Source organism: Pseudorca crassidens, chromosome 1, assembly GCF_039906515.1.
Source record: "Pseudorca crassidens isolate mPseCra1 chromosome 1, mPseCra1.hap1, whole genome shotgun sequence".
Classification (NCBI taxonomy): Eukaryota; Metazoa; Chordata; class Mammalia; order Artiodactyla; family Delphinidae; genus Pseudorca; species Pseudorca crassidens.
In genome coordinates, this window is record NC_090296.1 from 88,809,977 (window position 1) to 88,837,396 (window position 27,420).

At 44.8% G+C, this 27,420-nt stretch overlaps 1 protein-coding gene and 1 long non-coding RNA gene across 4 annotated transcripts in view; both read left to right on the forward strand.

Annotated features, from left to right (window-relative positions):
- Positions 1 to 3,873, forward strand: part of SQOR (sulfide quinone oxidoreductase) — a 46,016-nt gene extending 42,143 nt beyond the window's left edge. For both annotated transcript variants that reach the window (XM_067745882.1, XM_067745891.1), the window contains exons 8-10: positions 1,760 to 1,827; positions 2,118 to 2,296; positions 3,535 to 3,873. In XM_067745882.1, coding sequence (XP_067601983.1) covers positions 1,760 to 1,827; positions 2,118 to 2,296; positions 3,535 to 3,592 — 305 coding nt within the window. In that variant the 3' untranslated portion in view covers positions 3,593 to 3,873. The remainder of the gene's footprint in view (positions 1 to 1,759; positions 1,828 to 2,117; positions 2,297 to 3,534) is intronic.
- A 9,240-nt stretch (positions 3,874 to 13,113) lies between these two features.
- The window catches only part of LOC137230488 (uncharacterized), a 204,733-nt gene continuing 190,426 nt past the window's right edge, over positions 13,114 to 27,420 (forward strand). For both annotated transcript variants that reach the window (XR_010946163.1, XR_010946156.1), the window contains exon 1: positions 13,114 to 13,365. This is a non-coding gene — a long non-coding RNA (uncharacterized lncRNA). The remainder of the gene's footprint in view (positions 13,366 to 27,420) is intronic.

Sequence of the window (27,420 nt, forward strand, 5' to 3'; positions counted from 1 at the left end):
GAGGGGGCATTAGAGACAGAGAGGTACCGCTTTTCCAGCTCTCTAGAATTCTGTTACTTCTCATACTGCCGTGCTCACATCCCTGGCCTTCTTTGCCCCCGATGCCAGGTAGATTGGCTATTTTTCTTCTGCCTGAAACACCGTAAAACTAGGGAAGCATTTGTTTCCCCAGAAAACACATGCAAGTCAATTGAAAGCTTGCAGAGCAGAAAATTGCACTAAGACAGATACAGTGGAGAGTGCCCTGATTGGTACATGATTAAGGCCTCAGCCTGGGAAACTAAATTCTTCACTTCGATGTTCTGCTCTAGCAGTGATGGAGGGAATTGCCTTTTAGATTCTGTTTTCTGTAGACAGGGACTGTCTTCTTTAGATGTTATGAAACACGGACCTCCCTGCTGACGGGTATGGGAGCATTTTGTGTGAATTACACACCTGCCAAACGTGTGTTACTTCTGCTTGAATACGTCAACCTAAGAAAGACTTTCTAGGAAATCCATTGAATGTCTTTTTCATTATTATTATTACTATTTTAAAATTTATTTTTGGCTGCATTGGGTCTTCATTGCTGTGCGTGGGCTTTCTCTAGTTGCGGCGAGCCGGGGCTACTCTTTGTTGCGGTGCGTTGTGGTGCGCGGGCTTCTCATTGCGGTGGCTTCTCTTGTGGCAGAGCATGGGCTCTAGGTGCGCGGGCTTCAGTAGTTGTGGCACGTGGGCTCAGTAGTTGTGGCTCACGGGCTCTAGAGCGCAGGCTCAGTAGTTGTGGCGCACGGGCTTAGTTGCTCCGTGGCATGTGGGGTCTTCCCAGACCAGGGCTTGAACCTGTGTTCCTTGCATTGGCAGGCGGATTCTTAACCACTGTGCAACCAGGGAAACCTGTCTTTTTCATTATTAACAGTAATTTTCCCCCAACTTTTCATTTCAAAAATCTCAAATCTATGAAAAATTTGAAAGTACAGTGAATACCCATATACCCTTCAGGTGTTAACCAGTTATTAATATTTTGTGACTAACATAATAATTAACCAATAAATTAATATTTTGCTTGATCACTATGTACATTTTTTGGTTGAGTTGTTAGAAAGTAAGTTTTGACATCCTGATACTTCACCCTCAAACACTTCAACCTCTATCTCCTAAGAAAAAGCACTTTCTCCTCTATACCCACAAGATCATTATCATGTCCAAGAAACTGAACATTGTATTACAAAATCATCAATACAATCCAGTTTGAATTTCTCCATTTTCCCTAAAAATGTCCTTTATAGCTTTCCCTGCCCCCCCCGGCCCCAATTCCCCTTAAATTCATGAGCCAGTCAAAGGCCACACTCTGTATTGGTTGTCATGTCTCTTTGGTTTTCTTTAATTCTAGAAGCCTCTGACATTTGGGTTTTTTTTTTTTTTTTTTACTTTCATGACATTGGCATTTTTGAAGAGTCCAGGCCGGTTATCTTGTAGAATATCCCACAATTTAGAACCATCTAGTAGTTTTTGATGATCAGATTCAGATCATACGTTTCGGCAAGACTTGCACAGTGAGGCTGTGTACCTCCCACTGTGTCACCTCAGGAGCCCCTCATGTTAGTTTGTCTTGTCACTGGTGAAGCTAGATTTCATCACTGGGTTAAGAGTTGTGCTCTAGTTACAGTCTAGAGGGATGGGGTCTTCTTAACTTGTTCACATTAAAGTTACTTGCAAATTAGTTTTCATGGAAAATCTAGATGCTTATGTTTTTCTGACTTCTCCATTTCTCATGTAGCTGCCCAGTCAGGAATACTTGACAGAACAATTTCTCTGATTATGAAGAATCAAACACCAGTGAAGAAGGTTTGTATGCCTTGTAAGAATCACTGTCTCAATTTACCATCTTCTGTTCTGCATGAAAACAGTGTTTTCCCACAATTTTGCCACTTTCTTAATTAATTTCTCTAATATGGGCACTTCAGTTTTTGCCTTTAGTGTATTATATAATTTCTATTTTTTCGCTGTACAAAAAATTAGAATATACAAACAAAGAAAAAAATTACAACTGCTCAGAGTAAATAATAAATTCTAAAGTATCTACACAGCACCGTGAAAGAAGCCACTTTCCAACTCTGTCTCATGGCCAATTTTAGTATGATGGCTACACGTCGTGTCCACTGGTGACTGGCTACAACCGTGTTATTCTCGCGGAATTTGACTACAACGCTCAGCCCCTGGAAACCTTCCCCTTTGACCAGAGCAAAGAGAGGCTTTCCATGTACCTCATGAAGGCTGACATGATGCCGTTCCTGTATTGGAATGTGATGCTAAGGTCAGTGCATTGCCTGGGGGAGAGGCACAGCTGTTAGCAGATTGCACCGACTTGTGCAGGGCGGTTGTTTCCAAAAGGCCTTCCAGCTTCAGGAGATATGACCCCGAGCAGGACTGTCGAAAGGGAACCACCTTGCTGTGCCAGGTCTCATAGATTAGTGATGGCCGCCTGAGAAGGGTTCTGAAGCAACGGCCAGATGTGGTGGGAAAGAGGCTGCCCTGGGTGAGGGAAGGGAGCCCTAGCACAGCTACCACCCACAGGGGATGCAGCCTGCTGTCTCCATTATTGGCAGTGACCGAGTCGTCTGTCTTCCAGTTTCTGGTTCTCTCTTGCTGCTGGATAAATAATAGTAATCATCATAGTAAATCACTTTGACATGTCAAGTACTTTATCATCTGCTACCTTGCTTTTGTTTTTATTATGTTATAGGACAAAGAAAACATAGCGATTAAGAGCATAAGCTTTGGAGTCTGACCTTTGTTTGAATCACGTGTCTGCCATTTACTAGCTGTGTGTCCTAGGGCCAGTTGCTTAAACTCTCTGTGTTTTAAGTTTCTCATCTGCAAAATGAAAGTAACATTGTCTTCCTCACAGGATGGGGAAGAATGAGACAATACCTAAAGAGACAGCTACATAGTAGGCATTCAAGTAGTAAACAGAGTACCAAACTTAATAATTCCTCTTTTTTTGTTGCAAAAAAAAAAATGATCTCATTTGACTTTCCTAAACCCTTTAAGAAGAGTAAGTCAGAATATCGATACCAGTGTTTTTCAGCCAGGGGTGGTTTTGCTCCCCAGGGGACGTTTGACAACATCTGGAGATACATTCTGTTGTCACAACTGGAGGGGATGCTACTGGCATCTAGTGAGCAGAGGCCTAGGATGCTGCTGAACCGGACAGCCTCCACCACAGAGAAGTATCTGGTCCAAAATGTCAGTAGGGCCGAGGTTGAGAAACCCTGACCTATACTTAATTCACGAGCAGGTGAAGGTAGAAGGGATTGCAGTCTGCACGTAGTAGGGGCTTTGTTTGGCCGAACCGAGTCAGCGTGTTCAGGCTCACATAGCAAGTCAGTGTCAAAGCCAGGACTTGTCCCCTCCTAGTCCTGGGATCTTTCTACTTCGCTGTCAGTCTTGCTGTATGGCCTGATAAGTGTTTTGTGTGAGCAGCCGCCAGGCTGGCCGAAGTCACCCCCATCTTTTCCGACGCAAAGAACTTTTCTGTGTCATTTCTTACAGGGGTTACTGGGGAGGACCAGCCTTTCTGCGGAAGTTGTTCCATCTGGGTAGGAGCTGAGGATGGCTCAGCTTCTGGATGGCTTGCAGGGATGGCCATCCATCCTTGGATGGCTCCTGGACCAAAATCACAGCCACTGATTGACCGCGAGCAGCATGAAGAACTCAAAATCTAACCCCGTAAAGCATTTACTGCTGGATGATGGTGACCAGATGCCTCCCTTTTCAGTCCCTCTGGACAGCCACCATGCAGGCTGCCCAGGATGAGTTTGATTCTTTGGAAATACGCAAATGAAAGAATAGACTTCTATTTTTTAAATAAAAGCTTGCCATTGATTGACATTCTGTGAGAAAATTCTATCTTGACTAGTGGAATGAAAAGTTACGGCCCTGGGGAGGAAAAGATGGTGGTGGTGGGATAGCTTACCTGTTATCTACTTCGAGTATTCAACTGATAGCGGGCCTAATTTCTCCAGAGCCTGTTTGGATTTACAGAAAACAAGAGTCATTCCAAGGAGAATAGTATTTCAAACAGTGTCTGTGAAAGCCCCAAAGACATGCGGCCTAGAACTGGTGCTGCGGGGGCAGTGGACCGAGAGCCCGGCTGCTGCCCCTCTGCTCTGCCACCATGTTCACGCGGAGGCCACATTCTCCTAGCCAGTGACTGATGCGGGGAGTGGGGTGGGTACTCATGCTGGCCTATTCCTACAGGATGTGGAACTCTTCTTCCTGGCAACTTTGGCTCCAGGATTTCCCATTAGCCTGGCTGAAACTCTCTCGGGACTGCGTCAAGCCTGAGGTGGTTCTTTCCCATCCCTCCTTCCTTCCCCTCCTCCTTTCCCAGGTGTCCCTGCCGAATCATGGTCTGAAAGCCCTCCCTTGCCTTCTCCTGTTCCTCCTTCTTTAGCCTTGACAGACATTTCCCCCAATAAATCTCTTGCAAATCTAATTCTCTCATGGCCCCTGCTTTGCAGAGAACATACACACAGCGAGGATGGCGTTGATTCAGTCCCAATTCTGGCCAATAAAATTTTGAATGAGATCACATTGGAAATATTGCAGGAAGTAGTTGCAGTTTATTTGAAGTTCAGCAGCAAAATCATTTGTCCCCAACCAGTTTATTTGGAAGCTTGCAGTTTCAGTTCAGTCTGGTATTTGAAAGCTTTGCATGTTTCACATTTATTTATACACTCCACCAAAGGGCATTGTTTAGCAGTCTATGCAATGCCTTAGATTTTCATAACAGTTTAGAGTTCAAACCTAAACTGTTACCTAGTTTAGGTAACAGTGTTACCTAGGGTTGCTAAGTCTCTCTGGTTTCCTGAAGTTCCCTGATGACTTTAGAAACTCTGCTTAGGCATTCATTCATTAATTCAGCAAGGATTTACTGAGCTGCCAGGCACTGTCTTGGCCCTGGAGATGCAGTGGCGAACCGACAGATAACGGCCCTGCCACAGTTTTGTGGTTCCTAAAGGATAGTTTCCTCTCCTTTCCCTGGGATGCTGGGGAGCTCGCCGAAAGAGGCCTTGATCTGATTTGGAAAGTAGACTTTCCTCAGTGGCACAGTTCTGAGGAGGAACGGGGTACCGTCCTAGCAGCAGACCCCTAATCTGGCACTAGAAGTGGGAGATGTTTTCTGCATGACCACACATCTTCCCGTTTAACATATGTTATTCCGGCATAGCTATCCATGACGCCCCCTTTCACTCTCCGAAATGTCCTATTTGGACCATAGATTATACTGACCACTGTAGTGGTCGCACTGAGCCCTCCCACTCCCACCTCAGTTCTAGAATGGGAGAGCAGTGCTATAACAGGTGGCACTGTTTTTCCCTCTGTGCGGCTCTGAAACAGGCAGAGGTGGGGTGTTTCTGCCCTGTTCTCGGAGTCCCTGGGCCTTTACAGAGTTCCTGCCTGAGACCGCTGAGTCAGCGAGAGCTGGGGGCGCTTCACCCCAAATGATCTTTCCCTGCAAGGTCCAAGAAGTCCTGGGAATAACCAGCCAGGACTCTCTCCCTAAATGTGGACAAAAATGTATTTTCAGAGAGTGAGGCTGTGTCTCTGGGAATGGCTGAGCCTCCGGGGTGAGTCACTGTGAAATCCCTCCCGGGGTGAGCTGGAGCTTCTTGGGTCTGTTTACGATCATGCATTCCGAATAAACCTCCAAGCATCAGGAAACTGCCTCAGTTCACATTATGCTGGGCAGAATTTACTGCCGGGGCTGGAGGGAGCAGTAACCGCTATTGGTCAGTACACTGGTCTCCAGCTGTTCCTCCTCCGAGCCGGGAAAGATCAGAAATGTGCTGAATTCCAGAAAAGTCTGGCCTTTGAAACCATATCTCCTTAACCACGAATGTGGGATCGGCCGAGGGCGAGGCCCTTCTCTGGGACTGCCTCAGGTTAGCCGGGTCAGCAGCAGGAAGTGGGGAGGGGTTAAGACCAGGATAGGTGGTGGTTTCTCCAAAGGTGGTGCCTGGGGCAGGGTGAGGTGGCTGGTCCCACCCTGTGGAGGGCTCCAGCTCAGAGGCTGATGCCTGCAGAGTGCAGAAGTGACTCAGGGCTAGGACTGCTGACTTGGGAAATCCCTCCTTGCCCCCCCACCCCCACCCTTGGTGTCAGCCCGGGGTGAGCTGTGGATATAGTGAAAACAGAGCTGGGTGGCAGCTTAGGGACCACTGAGATACAGGGAGGGAAGTGAGACTTAAGTCAGCAGGGAGAGCACAGGGTTTCAGATTCAGTTGGTTCTTATTTATTTATTTCTTTTGTATTAAAAACATTTTTGGTGTTTTTCCCCCCTTATTTCTAAATTTTGTAGAAAATTTAGAGAACAGAGATCAACAAATGGAATAGAAATCACTCCAAATCCATCACCCAGTTGTAACAGCTAATAGCATCTTGGTGTCTTTTTCTCTAGGGTCCTAAAATTGCTGTTACATATAAAGTTCCTGAAAACAAATAGGATCATACTGTAAGTACTGTTTTGTGACCTGTGTTTTACACTTAATATGCGTTGAAGACCCAGGGGTTGGTTGTAGAGAGGAGGAGATCGGTGAGTAATTACTCAAGGTGCACGGATCATTTGTCCTGGCTGAGAAAACTGCTAATTAATTAATGTAACAAATATATGTCATGTGCCTTGGAGAGTATTGGCATATAGTCATCACTAGATACTTTTCTCACATAATCCTCCAATAACAGATAATTATCAAAGACATAGAAGGTCTTTTTGTGGAAGGTGGCTTTGTAATGCAACAGTTAAGAGTAGCTCCTCTGATTGTATGCACTGGATAAGTCCAGTCTGATTTTAAAGCAAAGTCCCTGCTTTATGCCCTAAGACCACAGACAGAACTTTCATTTGGGATAGGCTCACTGTGATCATTTTGGGTGTGGGGGGGGGGGGAAGGAACAAGAGCAATGCTTTGGATAAGATGAGGCTTTCTGAAAGGATGAATGAAAACCAGGTCTCTCTGCGTAGGTTAACTGCCAAGTAGCTAAGGAGATTGCTTGTCTCATGCTAGGGAAAGTCAAGGCTAATACTTTGCAACAGATATTAGGTAGAAAGGTCACAAGACACAGTTGAGAAAGATGGACGGTGAAATATGGAACAGTTTTCTACCCCTCCCCCCCCCGTACTGATTTTTAAAAAGTAACTTCCCGGGAGGAGTGCATGCTGTGAACAACCCTAAATGAAGTTATAACTTTCCATGTTTACATGCAGTAAAACTCCTGTAATTGCATCCCTCAGCTACAATTTGAGGCCACACCCAGGCCCGCAGTGGTGCAAAAAGGCAGGAACTCTGGTGCTGTCCTGGCACAAGCTGGGTTCAGATTTCTCGAGGGACAGCTGGATAGAACACAGGATCTGGAGCCGCAGACGGGGATTCAGGTCCTGGCTCTCCCACTGACTCGTACCTCATAGCGTCCCACTAGTGCGTTTTCATCACCACTTTATAACCTGTAGAGTGGGTAACAATACCTACTTCACAGGGTTAACACAAGCATTAAATGAATTGAGGTATAGCTTTTAGCAGTTTGGCACATAGACTGTAGCTGTGATTGTTGTTGTTAACTCCAGTAGTTGAATGAAGTGCTCAGAAATACAGCTTCCCCTTAGACTAGAAATTCCTGCCTGCCTGTGAGAAATGCGGTCATGATGGCTCTCCAACATCCTTGTTCTAGCAAGACGGATTCTGTCACTTGATACCACCACAGATCCCTGCCTCATTTCGACTGACTTTCAGAGTTGGGAAATTGCCAGCATTATAGATTAGCCCATGTGGGGTAGTGGCTAAGAGCACGTGTCTGGATCCAGCTTGCCTGGTTTGAATCCCAGATCTGCCTCTCACTGGCTGTGTCACCTAGGGGAAGTCCCTGAAACTCTCTGGGCCACTGGTTAACTTAGATCACAGAAGGCCCTTTGTATTCAATCTCTTTTGATCTCAATCAGTCCCAATCTCCAGGCTGTATAAATACATATGATAGATATATACTATTGGTTATAGGGGTTCACTGACTGCAAGAATTCACTATCAGCTACTCCCACAAATATTTTGGGGGCATCTAATAAACACAAGGCCCTGGGGATTCAGAGATGAAAACCCTTGTCCTCAGTGAGCTCTGCTGGGTTCTTTCCATAAAGCGCCAAGGTAGATGTCCCATCTGTGTGTGGTCATAGCATTCAGAATATGCCACTGTCTTACACCAGACATTCAGGGAGAATATTCAGAAGAAGGTAAAGTTTGAGATGAGTCCCTGTATTAGCCAGGTCTCATTTGGTTCGGACAGAAATCCAACCCAAATAAGCCTAAGAGAAAAAGGAGAACTTACTGACTCATGTAACTGGGAAACTCAGGTGTTCACTTCAGATTTGGCTAGATCTAGGAGTCATAATATAATCAAGGTGCTCTCTTTTTCCTTTCAATTCTCTCAATTCTTTTTCCCTCTGACTCACTCTCTGCGACAGACAGGCTTTCTCACTGTGCCCAGGGAAGAGGGCTACATGCATGTCCTCCTGGCTTGGCCTCCTTAGTGGAAAAAAGAACTTGGCTTTCTAAATGTCCACAGACCAGTTCTGGGGAAGGATTATGATTATTAGCAGATGAACAAATAACTGTGTTTCCCCTATCCGTAAGAGTGCTCTTTCTGTTGAGTGCTGTATTAGCAGTACCTAGAGCAGCACACAGTAAGTTCTCAGTAAATATTTGTTAGCTGAACGAACCAGCCACACTTTGGCCATGTGCCCACTTAATAGCTAGGGGAGTGGGGTTTGCTACCTAAAGAAGTAGATTGATGGACAAATGTTCTCAGCACTCCAAACCATTATTACCACTACAGTCCTGATCTGCGAGTTAGACTTGGCCAGGAACAGAGGAGCGGAAACTTCCCAGGCGTGGGGAACAGTATGTGTAAAGGGATGCAGGCGGGAGGCTGTGGGGACTGTGGGTAACTTGGTATGTGTACGAGGGATACTGAACGACAGGAAGACGGTGGGAAATGGGCTTCTGGAGGATCTTAGGTTGGGATCTCTGATGTTGCCTTTTGTTCCTCCAGCCCCACCCTGGACTTTCGGCATCCTGCTGTCTGCCCTGGGAGGCGGCCCAGCACAGGCCGCGAATGGTCTCCCCTGCTGTCTAGTTTCTGGTTGGGTTTGGCCAGTGTGGGTTGGTAAGAGGTGGGAGGGAGGGAGGAGGGTAAGGTTGGGGCGTTTCTTTTTCTGGCTCCCTCCTGGCGGGGCTATCTTGGCCCTATGATGAGGTAAGAACAGAAATTGAGAGTAGGAATTAATTTGACAGAGATAATTTATATATGTTACCTGTTGGATCTAATAATAAAAAAATTGGGGCTTGTGTTTTTTTTTTTTTACCTCTTTATTGGAGTATAATTGCTTTACGATGCTGTGTTAGTTTTTGCTTTATAACAAAGTGAATCAGTTATACATATACATATGTTCCCATATCTCTTCCCTCTTGCGTCTCCCTCCCTCCCCACCTCCCTATCCCACCCCTCCAGGCGGTCACAAAGCACTGAGCTGATCTCCCTGTGGGGGCTTGTGTTTTATGTGTTTTCAAATTTCATTTTTTCCCAATAATTTTTAATTGTATTTTGCAGAAGTACTAGTCTGAGAAGAATTAGATTTTTAAAAAATCAAACAAAATGAAAACAAATCCCACAAATCTGGTCCTTCAGCACAGATGGCTGGAGAAGCCCCACTCTCTTTTTGGGTTCTGATGCCCTCTCCCTGCACCCATCCTGACGGGCACAAGGGTGGCAACAGCTCCCTGCCTACGAATCCCGAGGGACCTCACTGGGCCTGCGGTTCCCCCAACCTGGCCCACCTTTGTACATAAGCCCTTCGTGAACTAGCCTCACTTGACCGTGTCATCTGCTTTCTGTTGGGCCGCTGACTGACACAACGTAAACTCAAAGGGGTGCAGAGCCACTGAAGGAATTTACGCGTGAATGAGAGGAGACTGTAGCAGCTTGGGTGAGCTATGCATGGAGGAGAAGACTCCAGACAGGCTGACCAAGGCCAGGGCCAACTAACTTCAGCAAGGAAGGGTGAGGGCTTGAATTAAGGCACTAAGGAAGGAGAGGAGGGGAAAAAATCAGGAATATTTAGGATACTGTATGTCAGGCAAACAAAAACCACTATATAAATAGTGCAGGCAGAAAGGAATTGGAAAGTGCAGAGGCTGGCAAACTATGACCTGTGAGCCAAATTCAGCCCACTGCCTGTTTTTATAAATGAAGTTTTATTGGAACACAGCCATCCTCCTCCATTTCTGTATTGTCTAGGGCTGCTTTTGCACTACAGTGGCAGAGCTGAGTAGTTGTGACAGAGACTGAACGTGGCCCTCAAAGGCTAAAATATTGACTAGCTGGCCCTTTACAGAAAAAACTTCACCAACTCCTGGAACATTGGGAAGTTGGTACGTATAGAACTCTAGGAATGGCTGGGGAAACAAACATCATGGGCAAGTACTGCTGGTTTTCAGGGGGTCAAGAGGCTACAGAAATTGCAGGAATACTGGCCCCATTGATCTCAGGATTTGCCCCATCAAATCAGGTGATTGCCTGCAAGCCTCATGTCTACGGACTGGTATGCCAGCCATTGCCAAAGGGAAAGGGCTCCCCTTCCATCTTCAATCTGGAAGGAGGTGCAAATGCCCCTCCCTCACTGGAAGACTTTGGATGAAACCAGTTGTCTTTTCCCAGCTTTCGTCCTTGATACAGAGGTGAGTATAGGAGAGACAGGGATACAGAAGCCCAGGGCTTTGGGATGACTACAATGGGTGGGGGATAGGGAGGCTGGGATGACTGCCAGGCTTCGGTGACTGTGATGGATGACAGTGCCGCCACGGAGAGGGAGGGGGGTGGAAGAGAAGATTCTGGACAGGGAGAGAGGCACTTCCAGCAGGTTAGTTTCCCAAATCCCTGCCAACTGTGGGGTCTCAGCCAAGTTCTGTGATGGGTTTTTTTTTGCGGTACGCGGGCCTCTCACTGTTGTGGCCTCTCCCGTTGCAGAGCACAGGCTCCAGACGTGCAGGCTCAGCGGCCATGGCTCACGGGCCCAGCCACTCCGCGGCACGAGGGATCTTCCCGGACCGGGGCACAAACCCGTGTCCCCTGCATCGGCAGGCGGACTCGCAACCACTGCACCACCAGGGAAGCCCCTGCGATGGGGTTTTACTCAGACTCCGTCACTCAGTGATATTCATGGAGTGAAACCATAAAGTAGTTTTGACATAAGAAAATTGGATTTACAAGCCTGGGATTAACATATCTTTCCAAGCTTATAGGCTAAAGCAAGTTATAAGTATTCCTTTTAAAGGAGACGTTCCAGGAGATGGAAAACATTGGCAATCTCTTTGGCCCAAGGGCCCTGTTGGCATGTGTAGTCCCGTGAATGGCAGAGAGAGGCCTGAAGCAAAGCGATGAGGTGAAAAGAGCAGAGTGGAGGGAGAGGTGGTGAGAGGCAGAGGGTGGAGAGGAGAGAAAGCGTTGCACCTGGGAGGACCTCATTAAAAAGGGCAGTGGTCACTTAATCCCTGTATGGGGGCAATGGGAGGACGTGGGGAAAGGGACAATTGCTGACCAGCCCTTGGCCTCTGCCCGCCCCTGTTTACTATCTCAGTGGTCAGTCAGGGCCCTTCCTCCCAGAGTAGATGACCTAGGTTGACTGGGGACCATCCCCTGAAATTTAACAAGATTGTGGCAGAAAACTCTCCCTACCTTATTTCTTCCTTATCTCAGCAAATGGAGGCCTTTTCACTCCAGCAAAGCTGATTTTATTGCTTACTTCCTCCAAATTGGTAATAGTCCAGCTTGTAAATCCATCCATACATCCTGTGAACCCACTGTATATCTGACTAATTAGTGGTTGTCTTCTAAATGAGGAATGCCTTCTTATGGATTTTCTGTGCAAATACAATACTGTAGGTACTTCAACATCAATAACTGTACAAACAATATAGTAATTTGAATGGTTGTGGTTAAAATGAAACTTTTCTAGAATCCAATTTATAAATCTAGGAAAAGGATGTTATTTGTGACTAGGAACTATATGTTCATTGTCAAAAGTTCCAAAAGATTTTCAAGATTGCATAGTAAATGAGACACAGAACTGGGATTTGAATCGCAGTCTGTTCTCACTGTGTCTGAGAAAAATTGTTGATATCAGGATTACTTTGGAAGGCTTCTCTTACTTCAGTGCTGTCATATTTCTTCTCAGGAGTAAAAGAAAAAGGAGACATGCATTAGTCCAAGTTCTCTCATTTTCCAAGTAGCAAAAAAGCAATTTATTGGCTTATGTACTTAGAAGTTTGGGAAGGAGATCAGGCATGGCTGGATACAGAGGCTCAATTTCTTCCTCTCTTGTTCTTGCTCTGCGTTTCTTTGTGTTGGTTTCTTCCTCAGGTACACCACTTCACATGCTGACAAAGTGGGGCAGGGTCAGGCTTACCTCTGGCCTTTAGAGCCCACAGTCCCTCTTTTCTGTTAAAATGGCAAAAATCTGGGGAAAGGTGTGATGATCCAAGCTGAGTTTGTGACTTGTTGAACCAATCTTGGGGGAGAGGATTGGGTCAGCTCTGTGGGAGCCACTTGGACTGAGAATGGGGGTGGTGGTGGTGATTCTCCAATGAGATGCTCGGGTTAAAAACCTCTTTTTACTACAAGAATAAGAAGGTGGACACATCCTATCTTCTTCTCCATTGTCAACATTAGTCTACTTACTCACTCAGTCTCTGGCCGGCTGCTGGAGTCCTCAGGTGGGTAAGCTGGGTTCCCCCGTTGGAGGAGCTTAGACCCTCAGGGAGCCTGCGTTTTCAGGAATGGTCCTTTTGCACCGTCGCAAAGCATCCTCCGGACTAGGAAGGCGGACTGCAGCTCCTCCAGGATGCCCGCTGACACCAGGGATTCCTGCCAGGACCTGCCAACAAGAGCCCTTTCAGCTTCCCAGGGTCTCTCAGTAGGCTCTGTGACAGAGCCGGTGAAGTCCTGGCCCGCGGAGAGGGAGTGGGGAAGGCGAGAGCGCGCCTGGCTGGGTCCCGGAGCCGGGCTGTGGGCGCCGCCTGCTGGAGAACTGGAGCGCCTGCGGATCTTCTTTTACAAATGGGGCCCAGTAAACGCTAGGTTTGAAGTAACGCCAAGCCGTGCGTGTTTACCACCTGCACCTGATTAACTGGCAGCCAGGTGAGCGCTGAGTAAAGGAGCCAGAATTCCGCGTCACGGGGAGCCTCTGCCCGTCTGTCCAGCCGCCTTCCCCACCACCTCACACGGCACAGGGACCACAGGGACGGCGCCGCGTTCCCTTTCCTTACCAGGTCCTGCGAGGTGAGTCGGCTCAGCCATAATCACAATCATAATCAAAATAATATTAATTGGTGGGGCTTCCCTGGTGGCGCAGCGGTTGAGAGTCCGCCTGCCGATGCAGAGGACACGGATTCGTGCCCCGGGCCGGGAAGATCCCACATGCCGTGGAGCGGCTGGGCCCGTGAGCCATGGCGGCTGAGCCTGCGCGTCCAGAGCCTGTGCTCCGCGAAGGCCACAACGGTGAGAGGCCCGCGTACCGCAAAAAGAAAAAAAAAAAAAAGAAAGAAAAATTAATTGGTATAATTTTGAGTACTTTGAGGCAGACACTTGGCTAGGGGCTTTGCATCCAGTTTCATACTTCATCTTCGTGATCACCATACGGGAGAGCATTTTACTTGTGTCTTATAAAGGACTGAGACTTAAATTAGAGAAGTAACTCGCCCAGCGCACGTGGCTAGGAAGAGACCAGGTCTGGCCAGAGCCACAAGAGGGCGCACCTCCTTTTTCAATACTGTCCTATGAGTCTTGCTTTTCCTTGGGGAAAACCCGCAATGTATTTTGACAAATGTTAAGAACCCACATAAACACAGTATGTATGTATGTATGTATTTATGTATTGTGTTTATTTATTGGAGGAAATGGACAGCGTTGGGAATATGGGCTGTAGGTAGGATGAACACGTTTCTGGAACTGGAAATTAGATTACATCTGGTGTGACAGGAGGCAGAATTTTTGAATTTAGGAGTCTTCTACAATCTGGGATGTTGGTCATCGATACCATATGGGAGGGAACTGTAAAGCCACGAGAGGCCTTGGTGAGTTATGGCTGGCAATCCACACCGTGTGCCTATGCGTGCAAGCTGCACACTTACCTAGAGCGTCCTCGCAGGCTAGTGCTGGGGTCTCCCTTGCCAGATAACACTTAGAATTAAAGTCTGGAGTAGCTGTTTTCCTCTGTCTGAGATAACCTAAAGGCATCAGTCTTCCTCTTTTTCTATTTCCCTCTCCCAATTTTCCCTTGCTCCCAACTCTTGGTCTGATTGAGGGGTGTCTAAATGACGTGTTCGTTACAGAGGAGAATATTGCTATTGGCCATTCCTGATTGCCTCGTTTCAACAGGCCGTTTCTGATTGTAAGTAACCACTCTAGTTTCTAATTATCAATCGATTTAAAGTGATAGTTTTTAAACCTTCATTAAGGAAGTACGTATCCACTGATTGCCCCCCACCAGACTTTAGGCTTCTGGAGGGCAAAGATCTATCTACTTTATGCAACGAAGCCTTACTATGTACTGTGTTGAGTCTTGATGCTGGGCAGCTGCATATCTGTGGTTCCCAAACCTGGTGGTACAGTACAATCAACTTTTTTTTTTTTTTCTTTTTAAAGCCTTTGCCTGGGGATTCTGTCTAGATCACTTTGGGCTGAAGCCTGGCAATCTGTGTTACATGGACAGGTGGTGCGCATCCCTGTGGCATCTACCTCTGCTGCACCAATATCTCCCCCGACTCTTATTATGGCTTCATGGGGTGGGGTGGGGTGGAGGTTCCCTATGATGCTGGGAGAAGAGCTTGGGTCTGTTGGCAGGGGTTGAAATGGACTGCTGTCACAAGAGTGGCCTTAAGGACTGTGATGAGGGAGATAATCCCAATAGGCAGAGCTGTGAGTGGTACCCTTATTTGTCCATTTCGCATGGAAGGAGAGGTGGCCTGAGGTAGTTTCCACAGACTCCTGGGCAGTGGTAAATAATTTGGTTAGGTGTCTGGAAGGATTAGGAGTGGAAGATCCAAGACCAGGAGTCTGGGGAAGAAACATGTGATTGAACTATGGGAGTGGGCAGGTCTTTATGTTGACCATCAATACCCAGCAGAGGGGTCACTCAACAACCAGGTAGTCAAGATGACTCGTCTGATGGATGTCTGTCAGCCTGTGCTCTTGGCCGTCCCGGTGCTCACCCAATGGGCCCATGGATGGAGCTACAGTAGCAGGGATAGAGGCTCTGCATGGGCTTCCTCTGCCCAAAGCTGGTCCAGTTATTGCCACTTCTGAATACCTGATGTGTTAACGGCAGAGATAAAAGATGAACTCTTGATATGGTACCATTTCTCAAGAAGTCCAGCCATACCTTTGTCACCAAGTTGATGCCCTCAGGCCTTTATCACCCTATATGGGACAGTGATTCATCCTTTTTGGAACTGATCCCACCAGATATTCATTGGCCTTTCCTGCGCCTCCGCTAGTATCATCCCAGTGTTCACAGAGTGCTTGTTTACTGTCATGGGAGCCTACCTAACAGCTTTTCAGACCAGAAACCTCATTTTACAGTGAAGGAGGTGTGGTAATGGGCATATGAGTATAGAATCCTCTAGGCTTACCATATCCCACATCACCTGGGAGTGAAATAGAAGGTTGGACTGGCCTATGGGGCCTTTTACCCCTCAGCTCGAATCAGCTGGCCATAGACATCCTTGAGCTAGGGCCTTCCAGGGCACGCAGGGACTCTGGGTGCTGGTGTTTCCATAGAGGAGGCCAGAGGCCAGATGAGTAGGAGTGCAGGTCTGGGAGGGTGTGATCGGGGGACACTGGATGTCTAGGAGCAGGGGTAATGCGGGAGCATAATGGGGACAGAAGAGGGTGGCAAACAACCAAACAAAATCCAGAAACTGGTCTCTGGATGCCCTTTCTGGTGATTCTGACCAGTGAATCTGAGGGAGGACTTAGGAATCTATACTTTTAAAAGGCTCTTGAGTAAGTTGGGAGCTCTTCCAGGTTTGGGAACCATGTGGGGGTGGAAAAAGGACGGAACGTGGAAGAGAAAGAGGCAGGTGTGTGTCCTGGCTTCACCACTTGCCCAAGGTGACCGCCTTTCACGGAGAGTCGCTGGCTTACTGGTTTATACTCTTCTCATTTATAAAATTGGGCTTATGATATCAAATGGGATAATAGTGTGTGAACCATTATTACATGAGTTAATATACTTAAGGCATTAAGTGGTGTCTTAAGGTAAAGTGGTGTCTGATAAGCACAAGAGTGCTATTAAAGCATTAGCCATTTTAATGTGAATTAATGTTATTGTTAAAAAGTTTGGGGCACAGAAAAGGGTCTGTCTGGTGAGGGCCAAAGACATACCTGAATTCTTCCTGCTTGTTAGCTCTTCCAGAGCCCAGCCCCGAGGGCCAGAACTACCATGTCTTTCCTCCAATTTTGGGGGGAAATCCTTTCAAACTTACAAAAAGTTTGCAAACATAAAATAGTGCAAGTAGCACCTATGTACCCTTTACTGAGATTCACCCTTTGGAACATTTTACTCCGGTTTACTGTATCATTCATGGTCTTTACCTTTCTTTCTCGCTCTCTAAATATATGGAATCTTTGTACGTACGTATTTATATACATATACATACATTTATATACATGCATACATATATTTATACATACTATACATATGTGTGTACATACATTTCTTTTCTGAATAATTTAAGGGTAAGTTACATGCATCATGGCCTTTAACTCTAAATACTATATTACACTAGATACTGAACCACAATATTAGGTGTACTGCGATAGGGACAGTCTCTTATGTAACCGCAGTACAATTATCAACCTCACAAATTTACAGGGATACAGTATTTTAAGTAAACCATCATTGAAAATATTATTTATTTAGTCCCAATCTGAAGCCTCTGAACTGCCATTTCTTCATAATAGAGAATGTAATAATAATATTAAAAAATGGCAACAATAAAGATAATTGCCCCCCCCAAGTACTATGAGGATAAAATGAGATAATGTTCTCCAAAGTGCTTTGTAATCCAAAAAGAGCTATCATTATACTGCCTGCTGCTAAATACCAGTTACTATCACTGCCGTTTTCATGGGGGCTTTCCCCTTGTATGTTAAAGAGAGTTTATGTGATGTCAGTCTTCATTCCAGACAGTGTGTAGACACAGCCTTCACATTTCCTCCTAATTTCTTGGGGGAGACAACTAACTTGAAGTGAGGCTCTACCATGTTCCAGGTGTTTTGCATATATCGCCTTATTGTAACTGAAAACAAAACCTTATATAGCATCATTTTTCCTCTTTTTTTCCCCTGAACTACTTAATAAGAGCAAGCTGTGGATATGATGCCTCAACACCTCTAACTACTACAGTGGATCTTCCCCCTCCCAACAGCACTTTCCTAAATAACCATTGTACAATCCTCCAAAAAAAAAAATCAACATTGATACATTTACACCCAAGTTTTTCCAACTATCCCAACAATGCCATTTTTGCTGTTCCGGTCTGGGATCCAGTCCAGAATCAGATTGCATTTACTTATCATGTCTCTTAGTCTCCTTCAGTCTGGAATAATTCCTCAGTATTTCACTGTCTTGAATGACCTACAAAGATTTACAGAGCACTGACCTTTCATTTTGGAGGCTGGCTTTCAACCTGGGTCTGTCTGATGTGTTCTCATGGCCACTGAGGCCACGCATTCTTGGCAGTAATTCCACAGACGTGATGCTCTGCTCCACTTGGTGCATCACGTTAGCAGGTACCTGATGAGAACTCTTTCCACCACGGGTGATATTCACCTTGACCACCTTTCAAATATCTTCTGTCAGATTTCTCCACCATAAAGCCACCATTTCCCCCCCTTGTGATTAGTAAGTATTTTTGTGGGGAGATATTTTGAAATTACACCAATATCCTATTTCTCATCAAACCTTTACTCACAGTCTTTGCAATTACTGATGACACCCTCCATAATGGTTGTCAAGTGGTGATTTTCTATTTCCATCATTCCTGCCGCATTTATTAGTTGGCGTTTTACTGTAAGGAAGAGCTTTCCCTTTCCCTTCTTTCCTTCCTTCCTTCCTTCCATCCATCCATCCAGCTTTGAGGTCTCATGGGTTCTCATTTTATTTAATGGGCTGTAAACCCCATTATTATCATTTGCTCTAAAGCTCACATTTCCCAAGTTTGGCTGGTGGGAACCCCTTCAAGCTGACTCCTGAGCTCTTTGGACATGTCTTCGTTAACCTTTGAGTGCTTCCTTACTTTTTTGGAAGGTCAAATCTGTTTCTCCCCCCTACCCACCCCAGTTTTATTGAGAAATAATTGGCAAACATCACTATATAAGTTTAAGGTGTACAGCACGATGGTTTGATATTTATATTGTGAAATGGTCTCCGCAACAGGTTCATCTAACATCCATCTTCTTATATAGATACAATAGAAAGAAAAAAAAAGGGAAAGAATTTTCTCCTTGTGATGAGAACTATTAGGATTTACTCTCAACAACTTTCCTATACAGCAGCAGTGTTAGCCATAGTCACCATGCTGGACTTCCCCGGTGCCTATTTATCTTATACGGGCAAACCTCAGAGATATTGCAGGTTGGGTTACAGACCACCATAATAAAGTGAGTATCGCAGTAAAGCAAGTCATATGAATTTTTCGGTTCCCCAGTGCATATAAGAGCTTTATTTATACTATACTGTAGTCTGTTCAGTGTGCAATAGCGTTGTGTCTAGAAAAATAATGTACATACCTTAGTTAAAAAATATTGTATTGCTGAAAAATGCTACCCACCATCCGTGCCTTCAGTGAGTTGTAGTCTTTTTGCTGGTGAGGGTCCTGCCTCGGTGTTGACGGCTGCTGACTGATCAGGCTGGTGGTTGCTGAAGGCTGGGGGGCTATGGCGGTTTCTTAGAATAAGACAACGATGAAGTTTGTTGCATCAATTGACTCTTCCTTTCAGAAACAATTTCTCTTTACCATGCAATGCTCTTTGATATATATATATATATATATATATATATGTATATTTGCTGTACGCAGGCCTCTCACTGTTGTGGCCTCTCCCGTTGCGGAGCACAGGCTCCGGACGCGCAGGCTCAGCGGCCATGGCTCACGGGCCCAGCCGCTCCGCGGCATGTGGGATCTTCCCGGACCGGGGCACGAACCCGCGTCCCCTGCATCGGCAGGCAGACTCCCAACCACTGCGCCACCAGGGAAGCCTGCTCTTTGATATTTGATAGCATTTTACCCACAGTAGAGCGTCTTTCAAAACGAGTCAATTTTCTCAAACCCTGCCGCTGCTTTATCATCTAACTTTATGTAATATTCTAAATCCCTTGTCATTTCACCAATTTTCACAGGATCTTCACCAGGAGTAGGCTCCATCTCCAGAAACCACTTTCTTTGCTCATCCATAAGAAATAACTCCTCATCCATTCAAATTTTATCATGAGATTGCAGCAATTCAGTCACATCTTCAGGCTCCACTTCCAAATCTCGTTCTCTTGCTGTTTCCACCACATCTGCAGTTACTTCCTCCACTGAAGTCTTGAACCCCTCAAAGTCATCCATGAGGATTAGAATCAACTTCCTCCAAACTCCTGTTAATGTTTGATATTTTGACCTCTTCCCATGAAACACGAATGTTTGTAATGGCATCTAGAATGGTGAATCCTTTCCAGAAAGTTTTTGATTTAGGTTACCCAGCTCCATCAAAGGAATCACTATCTATGGTAGCTATAGCTTTACAAAATGTATTTCTTAAACAATAAAACTTGAAAGTCAACATTACTCCTTGATCCATGGGCTGCAGAATGGATGTTGTGTTAGCAGGCATGAAAACAACATTAAATCACATTGTACATCTCTGTCAGAGCTCTTAGGTGACCAGGTGCATTGTCAATAAGCAGTAATATTTTGAAAGGAATCTCTTTTTCTGAGCAGTAGGTCTCAGCAGCGGGCCTAAAATATTCATTAAGCCATGTTGTAAACAGATGTGCTTTCACCCAGGCTTTGTTCCACTTATAGAGCACAGGCAGAGTACATATAGCATAATTCTTCAGGGCCCTAGGATTTTCAGAATGGTAAATGAGCATTGGCTTCAGCTTAAAGTCACCAGCTGCATTGGCCCTTAGCAAGAGAGTCAGCCTGCTCTTTGAATCTTTGAAACCAGGCACTGACTTCTCCTCTCTAGCTATGAAAGTCCCAGATGGCATTTTCTTCCAGAATAAGGCTGTTTTGTCTACATTGAAAATCTGTTGTTTAGTGTAGCCACCTTCATTAATTATCTTAGCTAGATCTGGATAACTTGCTGCAGCTTCTACATCAGCCCTTGCTGTCTCGCCTTGCACTTGGATGTTACAGAGATGGCTTCTTACCCTAAACCTCATGAACCTACCTCTACTGGCTTCAAATCTTTTTTTCTGCAGCTTCTTCACCTTTCTCACTCTTTGTAGAATTGAAGTGAGTTAGGCCCTTGCTCTGAATTAGGCTTTGGCTTAAGTGAATGTTGTGGCTGGTTTGATCTTATATCCAGACCACTAAAACTTTCTTCATATCAGCAGCAAGGCAGTTTTACTTTCTTATCATTCGTGTATTCACTGGAGTACTGCTTTCAATTTTCTTCAAGAAAATTTTGCCTTCACAACTTGGCTAACTGTTTGGTGCAAGAGGCCTAGCTTCCGGCACATCTTGGCTTTGGACATGCCTTCCTCACCAAGCTTAATTATTTGTTTGATTTAAAGTGAGAGATGTAAAGTGAGAGATGTACAACTCTTCCTTTCACTTTAACACTTAGAGGCCATTGTAGGGTTATTAATTAGCCTAATCACAATATTGCTGTGTCTCAGGCAGTAGGAAGGCTGGAGGAGATGGAGAAAGAAGAGGGAATGGCTGGTTGATGGAGCAGTCAGAACACGCACAACATTTATCAGTTAAGTTTGCTGTCTTCTATGGGTGTGGTTGATGGTGCCTGAAAACAATTAGGATAGTCACATCCAAGGTCACTGATCACAGATCACTATAACAAATATAATAATAATGAAAAACCTTGAAGTATTGTGATAATTACCAAAATGTGGCACTGAGACACGACATGAGCAAATGCTGTTGGAAAAGTGGCGACAATAGATTTGTTTGACTGCAACGTTGCCACAAATCTTCAATTTGTAAAATATGTAGTATCTGTGAAGTGTAATAAAGTGAAGGGCAATAAAAAGAGGTGTGCCTGTAGCTGGAGGTTTTCACCTTTTGACCCTCTTCCTCCAATTCCCTCTCCCCCCACCCTCTGCCTCTAGCAAAACCGCAAGTCTGATCTCTTTTTCTATGAGGTTTTTTTTTTTAAGATTCTACATATAGGTGAGATCATATAATATTTGTCTTTCTCTCTCTGACTTAGCATAGTACCTTCAAGGTCCATCGTATTGTTGCAAATGGTAGGATTTCCTTGTTGTTTTTTTAATGGCTGAATAATATTTCATTGAAATATACAAGTGTCAATGGACACTTAGGTTGTTTCCATGTCTTGGCTATTATAAATGATGCTGCTATGAACATGGGGGGGCAGATATCTTTTTGAAATAACTGTTTTCATTTCCTGTGGATATATTCCCATAAGTGGACTTGCTGGGTCATATGGTAGTTCTATTTTTACTTTTCTGAGGAACCTCTGTACTGTTTTCCATAGTGGCCACACCAGTTTACATTCCCACCAACAGTGTGCTAGGATTCCCTTTTCTCCACATCCAGGTCAGCATTTGTTATGTCCTGCCTTTTTGATGATGGCCATTCCAGCAGGCATGAGGTGTTATACCACTGTGGTTTTAATTTGCATTTCTTTAATGACTAGTGATGTTGAGCATCTTTTCATGTACCTGTTGGCCTTTTGCATATATTCTTTGGAGAAATGTCTATTTGGGTCCTTTGCCCATTTTTTAATTGGGTTATTTGTTCTTTTTTGCTATTGAGTTGTATGAGTTTTTAATATATTTTGGATATTAACCCCTTATTAGATATGTGGTTTGCAGATATTTTTTCCCACTGCATAGGTTGTCTTTTCACTTCATTGATGGTTTTAAAAAGCTGTACAGAAGCCTTAGTTTGATGGAGTCCCACTTTATTTTTAATTTTCTTGCCTGTGCTTTAGGTGTCATATCCAAATAATCATTACCAAGGCCCATATCAAGGAGCTTTATTCCTGTTTTCTTCTAGGAGTTTCATGGTTTCAGGTCTTACATTGAAGTCTTTAATACATTTGAGTTAATGTTTGTGAGTGCTGTAAGAGATGGGTCCAGTTTTATTCTTTTACATGTGAAATCCAATTATCCCAGCACCATTTATTGAAGAGACTGTTTGTTTGTTTGTTTTTTCCATTGAGTATTCTTGGCTTCCTTGTCAAACATTAGCTAACCATACATGCTTGGGTTTATTTCTGGGCTTTTGATTCTGTTCTATTTGTCAATTTGTCTGTTTTTATGCCAGGACCATACTGTTTTGATGACTATAGCTTTATAGTATAACTTGAAATCAGAAAGTGTGATGCCTCCTGGTTTGTTCTTCATTCTCAGGATTTCTTTGGCTATTCAGGGTCTTTTGTGGTTCTATATAAATTCAGGAGTGCTTTTTCTACTGTAAAAAATGCCATTGCAATCTTGTTAGGGATTGCATTGATTCCTTACTTTCTTACACAACAAGATGTTCCAGACTCACACTTGTACTCATTTATTTATTTATATCTTTAAGGCCTTATAGATTCCCATTTTATTCAATGGTTGTAACCCATCAATATCATTATTTATTTTAAAGTAACTGCTCCTTTCAGCTCCAGTTTCTTTCCCCTCAAATTCATCTTATACTTTCACCAGATTAATCTAATTTTGTTTGGCTACTGTCATTGTCTTTTGATCAAGCTGGCAGTTTTGAAGAAGCAGGAAAAAATCCAAGCTTCTTACCTGTCATTCAAGACACCCCACACTCTGTCCTCGTCATTTCAGGAATTAGCGAGAAGATGATTGTAGCAACCCTTTTTAGAACTCTCAGCTATGATCACATTCAAATCCATAAGGACTTGTAAGATGAGGACTTCTGCTGGGGTTTTATTTTCTAAATTTCAGAGATGGCAGATATGATTGACTGAGTGTTTCACATCAGATTTCAATTGCAACTGCTCTTGACAGTTATTTTTGATTGATTTTCCTCCTTGGTGAACTCTTGCAACAGATATCAGAAAAAAAATCAACACGTCAGAATTCAATGCTGTTAGCCTAAAGCCAGCAAGAAAGCAAATAGACAAGCCTATAACCAATCAGCCCAACCTCCTCCCTGTTATCAAACTTCTCTATTTTTTCCACCCCCAAGTAAACATAATATATGCCAAGTTTGATGTTTGGGTTAGATTCTTTCTGCCCTGTACAGGTTCCTGAAGGGTTCTCCCAGACTTTCTGCTATTCACTACAACGCCGCCTTTGAAGAGTGCTGTGATGAATTGCACCAGTAGTGCTGTAGGTGGCGCTGTGTACCAGTGCATGGTGGTCAGCGTATCTCCAAGATTTCCGTTTGGCGAAGGCAAGGCGTCTGGCATCCTTTTAGTTAAACTTGATCTTTCTGTTCAGCTTCTGTGGAGCAAGTCTGAGAAACAGATTAGCCAATTTCTGACCCTAAAGGGAAGGTCAGCCATTCTGTAGCATTCTGTAGCATGCTCAAATGTAGCATTCACTGTAGGCTGGATCATATCCTGGGCTGAGTTTTGGAATTATGCCCACAGGCTGTGAAAATGACCCTGAGGTGTTTCTTCTGAGCCTTTGCCTGGGCAGTCTTTTCTGGGTTTTGTACTTGGAAGCAGAGACTACATTAAGGTCACATTCTAAGCCCGTGAGGGTGGGGAAATTGGGTTGACCGTAACTCATTGGCTTTCTTTTAAGCAGCAAGGTTGCTTGGTGTTTTAGCTGACATAGCTCAATTTCTAAATCCAGTATTGCCCTTTAAAGTGGGAACGACTTGAGTGAGGCCTTTGTTGCTCCCACCCCCGATCCAGGTCTTCGGAGCTCTTTTGTGTTAAAAAACCTTCCTGACCGTTCAGGAGCGTCAGTCTCACGTCACAGCGTCGTGGAGGCTGTGAGCACAGCACCTAAGAGCAGGGTGCTAAGTGTATCATTTGTCAGCCGGGCTGCAGGATTGCAAATTCCTTAATTAAAGGTGGAGGCTTTGGGTTTCATAAAATGAACCCGTGTCCTATTTTTACAGAATTTGAATCTGTAGAATTGAGAGAAATGAAAAGCACCTTAGAACCGTGTGCTGGATGACCTGCTACAATTCTAATTTCCTAAACACATTTACTCAAGGCATGTCTAACTCCTTGTCTCTTATAGTTTCCTGTGTTGAAGGGAATGAGATGACACTTCCCTTCACATTTCTATAATGAAGTTATTATAGTCGAATTTGATTATTTTTATTTCCCCCTGTTTATTGTTTTCCGATGACTTCCCTTTTCACTTGTGACCAGTAGATGGCTCTATGGCTTTCCTTGATCTGACACATTAGTTTGGTGCCACTTAATGTCTGAAGTTCATTCGCTTTTGCCCTGGCTGGTGGGGAAATCTTGAGCTGTTTCATTCAGTCCCACAGGTGAGGAGAATGGTGGATGGACGTTCTCCCCACCTCCCACCACCCCTATTACCATCTCTACCTTCGGTGTCTGTATCTTTGAGAGCTGCAGGTGTGTGTGTGTGTGTGTGTGTGTAGGGGGTAGTCCCTTGGAGTAGCCAGGTGATGGAGCAGTCAGATACTGACCAAGTCTGGGGCACATGGGCAGCAGTCCTTCTGGATGGTTGGTGGGCAGTGTGCAGGCTACTGCTGATAAAAGAACCTCTCCAGATGTCAGAGGGCACGATGACTAGCATGGCTTCTCAGTTCTACAGGTATAGAGTGCTTTACTCTCATGGAATGGAGTCTGGGCCATCTGTGAGCATGAACTCAGCTTCCAATTGTCTTCCTGGTGCTGGGGGTTGTTGCTTGAATGCAGGGGGAGTGAGGGGCGTGCCTCTGGGTGCTGCCTGTGCTTCTGTCCACACAGTTTCTCCAGTGAGGGCCCTTTGTTGAATCCCTCATTGCTTCCCTTTCATCACCCTTCCCTCCTCCCTCCCCATCACTCACCCTAGGGGTGGGGAAGACTCTTTGTGCCCAGTCATATATTTCCTAAATCTTTTTGTGTTACCTTTGTGAGGTAGAGATTGCTAGTGCTCACCCACATCTGGTTCTCCTTTTCTTCTGGGGCACATGTGAAGATGAAGCTTTCCAGCCTCTCCTGCAGTTAGGTGGGTCATGTGACTTGTTCTGGCCAACAAAATGTGAATGGAAGTTGCATTTTCTGATTCCAGGTGGTTATGGATGGAATTGTGTCCTCTCCCTCCCCTCCAACCTTCCCAAATTCATGCGTTGAAGCCCAACCCCCAATGTGACTATATTTGGAGAGAGGGCCTTTAAAGAGATAATTAAGGTTAGATGAGGTCAAAAGTGTGGGGCCCTAATCCAACATGTGTCCTTATAAGAGGAGGAAGCAACACCAGGGATATGTGCACAGAGGAAAGGCCGTGTGAGGACATAGAAGGCAACTATTGGCAAGCCTAGGAGAGAGGCCTCAGGAGGAACCAAACTGGCTGACACCTTGGTTTTGGACTTCTTTTCTCCAGAACTGTGAGAAATCAATTTCTGCTGTTTGAGCCACCCAGTCTGTGGTATTTTGTTATGGCAGCCTGATCAGAATAAATATACAGGCTGAGGAATTTTACATTGAATGTGAGCTCTTTATTCTCTTTCTTCCTTTGTTGCACTGACCTTCAAGGCCATGTGTTCCAAATGATGTTGCCAAAAGATGGAGGAGGAAGGCTCAACCCAGATAAGTTTTCTTGTGTCAAGCCGCTGATATTTCTGGTTCAATTTTTGCTGTAGGATAGCCTGATGTTAATCGGGCAGACTAATTCAACCTGGACCTTGCCTTTTGAAAACAAAAGCTAAGCGTCTGACCTTTTGGCTCTGCAGTTCCATGGGATGAGCCCTCCTTGAGGCAGTGGATGCCTCATGTCTGGATGTATGAGTGAGGCTGGCTCACAGGGTAACTGGGAATATGGAGGTTAACAGAATTGGTTAATACATCAAAATATTATACTGCTGCGATTACATAGGGCCCAAGGGACCTAAAAGGTTTCCTCTTGGTCTCAGAGATTCGCTAAGATGTTTGAGGTGGGGTTCAAGGGCAAGGGGGCCTTTGGCTTTTCTCTCTTTAATCAGAGCAACTCGTTCTTATATCTGTTAGGGTTCTGTGTGAGATTTAATTTAAATGAAGAATTCTGTTGCTAAAGAAATTTTTTAAATCACTGTGATAGTTCCATGGTCAAAGAAATACAGGTTTTATGAGTATATGAAGTCCTTGCAGTATGAAGCTTAGTTTGATCTAGCCAGAGCTCTTTATCAATGGGGTCAAGGTCATAGGCCTCAGTTCAGCTCAGTTCCTTGATCCTCTAGGTGACTAGGAAAAAAAAATCTCTGACTCATGGAAATAGACTTGTACGAAGTACAGGATTTACTTATTGTGGGTTTTCATATATTAATTTATGTTTATAAAAGATATTTATGGAAGACACCAATGGCATATAGTGATGCAGCAGTGATACTAAAATCATGGCCTGAAATGGCATATATGTTTCGCATGCTGTCATTCCCCATCCTGTGCTCAAAGCAGACATTGCTAATTGATCACAGAACTCATTTCCACAGAGCCCAGATGTAGCTCTACAATTCTCAATACAGTGCTCTAGGCAGCCTCTTCCAACTAATCGGTGTTAGCACATGAAATGAGACCTCTTTTTTTTTTATCATCTTTATGCATAATCAGTAATGATTGGGATTCAATGTTGGGTTTTAGAGCTGTGGTAAAGTTGGTAACTGAGTGGTCAGTACTTCTGGAGGCCCACAATGACCATGCTGACCACACTTTTCAGACTTAAATTAGAAATGTGTTCCACATCAAAGTCCTAGTGAGGTTGAGTGTTTGAAATGAGAAGGTATCAGTCAAGATCCTGATACGTTCAGGATCTGGTAACAGATGGCATACCCAAAGTGATGAAACTGCAGAGAACTTACTGAAGGGGCTATGGACAGAGGTCAGGGGAACCAAAGAGGGATGGTGAAGCATCCAGGTACCAGCAAAAGGGAGAAGCCATTCTCATCCCTTGGCCTGAGTGGCCAGCAGAAGGGACAGAGTTACAGGATCCTGGGGGGACCTGGGGACCTGGAAGGG